We start from the raw sequence: 2,241 nt of genomic DNA on the forward strand, positions 1-2,241 counted from the left end.
ACACACACACACACACACACACACAATCGGAAATTAAACCTTCACACAAAATACTGGTGTACAAAAAAAGTGAAAATGTGGGTCAAATCACCACATGTGCAAAGTGAGGAAAAGTCAGAAAGTAACCAGGGTTCATGGGATATGTAGTCTAAATGGAAAGATAGAATAGCATGCACAATATTTTTCATTTATGTTTTTTTGCTCTCTCATTTGATATCCTCTCCTCTCCCTCTGCAGGAGCTGCTGTCATGCTGTGAGGAGGGTAAAGGGGAGATAAAAGATGGCTTGGAAGTTATGCTAAGTGTTCCGAAGAGAGCTAATGATGCCATGCATCTCGCCATGTTGGAGGGTGAGACACTGTCCATTCTGCTGTATAATTATATTGAAGTCGCCAACATAACTTCTGTTCTTATAATTGATATTCCAGTTTGTTTTTGTTTGCCAGAAGTGTTTTTTTTCTTCTAGATTTAACACATTAATCCATTAATTACTTTTCTGATAACAATTTTTTAAAGAAATACCATGAGTTTGTTGTATTTCCTATCCCAACTAATGAATAATGTCTTGGTCCTCCTGTTCCTCAGGCTTTGAGGAAAACCTGGAGGTGCAGGGCGAGCTGATCTTACAGGACAGTTTCCAGGTTTGGGATCCTCGCTCGCTGATCAGGAAGGGGCGGGACCGACACCTCTTCCTGTTCGAGTTCTCCCTGGTCTTCAGCAAGGAGATCAAAGACTCAGCTGGCAGAACCAAGTACCAGTACAAGAACAAACTACTGGTATGTGTGCACACGTGTGTGTGTGTGTGTGTGTGTGTGTGTGTGTGTGTGTGTGTGTGTGTGTGTGTGTGTGGGTGTTGTGTGTGTGTGTGTGGTGTGTGTGTGTGTGTGTGTGTGTGTGTGCATTGTCAATCAAACAAATGATTAGCTTTCACTGACCCACATTTTTGACAATTAAACATCTTCCTCCCTTTGCTGCCCTGCAGACATCGGAGTTGGGGGTGACCGAGCACATTGAGGGCGATCCGTGTAAATTTGCTCTTTGGGCAGGAAGAACCCCCTCCTCAGATAATAAAACGGTGCTAAAGGCAAGTAAAAATAAGCTACTTAATTGAAAACAAACTTATGTGTGCTTTAATTAGATGTATACTTGTTGGATTGCTGCAATTAAGAGGTGTTTAATTGCACGTTAATAAAGGGTATTGTGTTGGTTCTCCTCCAGGCGTCCAATATGGAAGCTAAACAGGAGTGGATTAAAAACATCAGGGAGGTGATCCAGGAGAGGATGACTCACCTGAAGGGGGCACTCAAGGAGCCTCTCCATCTGCCTAAAACACCAGCACTGACCAAACCCCGAAATAACACTAAGAGGTTAACAAATACACACAAGCGCACACGCAAACACACAACCATCATTCAATCTCTTTGGTGCCGAAATGCCGTCAGATATCGAATTGCCATCATTGAACAGAAACAGGTCGTACGTAGATATGTTCACACTGAGGACTGAAGCGTTATCGCCATAGGTTGAAAAGTTATTAAAGCAAAACTCTGGAGCAGCACAACTCATTTTACACATGTGAAGAAAGTTTGGGAGACTTTGATGAACTACACAGGAGCATTTAATGAATTGATAAGAATTTAGGATCAGTATAGTGTATGTGGCATCCCAATTCTCTGAAGTTCCTGTTTTCCTGAAGGTGTATTTAAACTCATGCTGGAGACGATAAGTTAAGCTGGAGCTTTAAATGTAACCAAAGATGTTGCAGGCACCTTAAACACAGATGCTAAAGCCTAGCTCAGCCTAGTCTCGCATTGCCAGACCTTCCTCTACAGCACTGTGGAGGAGGGTCTGGCATTTGAGCCATCATTCCTCAAATGCTTATCCAACAAGGAGACTTGGGACTTGACTGTTGCCACAACTTGAAATGTCCGCATTGTAAACAGTGTCACTGCGGGCAGAAACCTTATCCGCTCGGTAAAACGGGTCTTCACAACAGATTGAAACCATTTTTTTTTTTTTTACATTTAAAACGTGAGTGAGCACAAGTGGTAATATTGTCCCATCTGTTATATCACCAAAGGTGACCGCATCAGTGACTACGTTTACATGAAAATAATGTTCCGGGGTTAGCCTTTAGACCAATTAGCGTGCATGAAAATCTACTCCGTGTTATCACACTGAAATGGTTTGTGTTTGCCAATGATTTAAAAAAAGATATTCTGGTTTGTGTGTGTGTGTGTGT

General features: G+C 42.1%; 1 protein-coding gene across 3 annotated transcripts in view; it reads left to right on the forward strand.

The window, feature by feature from the left end:
* The window catches only part of kalrna (kalirin RhoGEF kinase a), a 179,480-nt gene that overhangs the window by 105,547 nt on the left and 71,692 nt on the right, over window positions 1–2,241 (forward strand). For all 3 annotated transcript variants that reach the window (XM_032515387.1, XM_032515389.1, XM_032515388.1), the window contains exons 34-37: window positions 238–349; window positions 585–775; window positions 982–1,083; window positions 1,218–1,366. In XM_032515387.1, the coding sequence (XP_032371278.1) occupies window positions 238–349; window positions 585–775; window positions 982–1,083; window positions 1,218–1,366 (554 nt within the window). The remainder of the gene's footprint in view (window positions 1–237; window positions 350–584; window positions 776–981; window positions 1,084–1,217; window positions 1,367–2,241) is intronic.

The sequence above is a fragment of the Etheostoma spectabile genome, chromosome 5, assembly GCF_008692095.1.
Source record: "Etheostoma spectabile isolate EspeVRDwgs_2016 chromosome 5, UIUC_Espe_1.0, whole genome shotgun sequence".
Classification (NCBI taxonomy): Eukaryota; Metazoa; Chordata; class Actinopteri; order Perciformes; family Percidae; genus Etheostoma; species Etheostoma spectabile.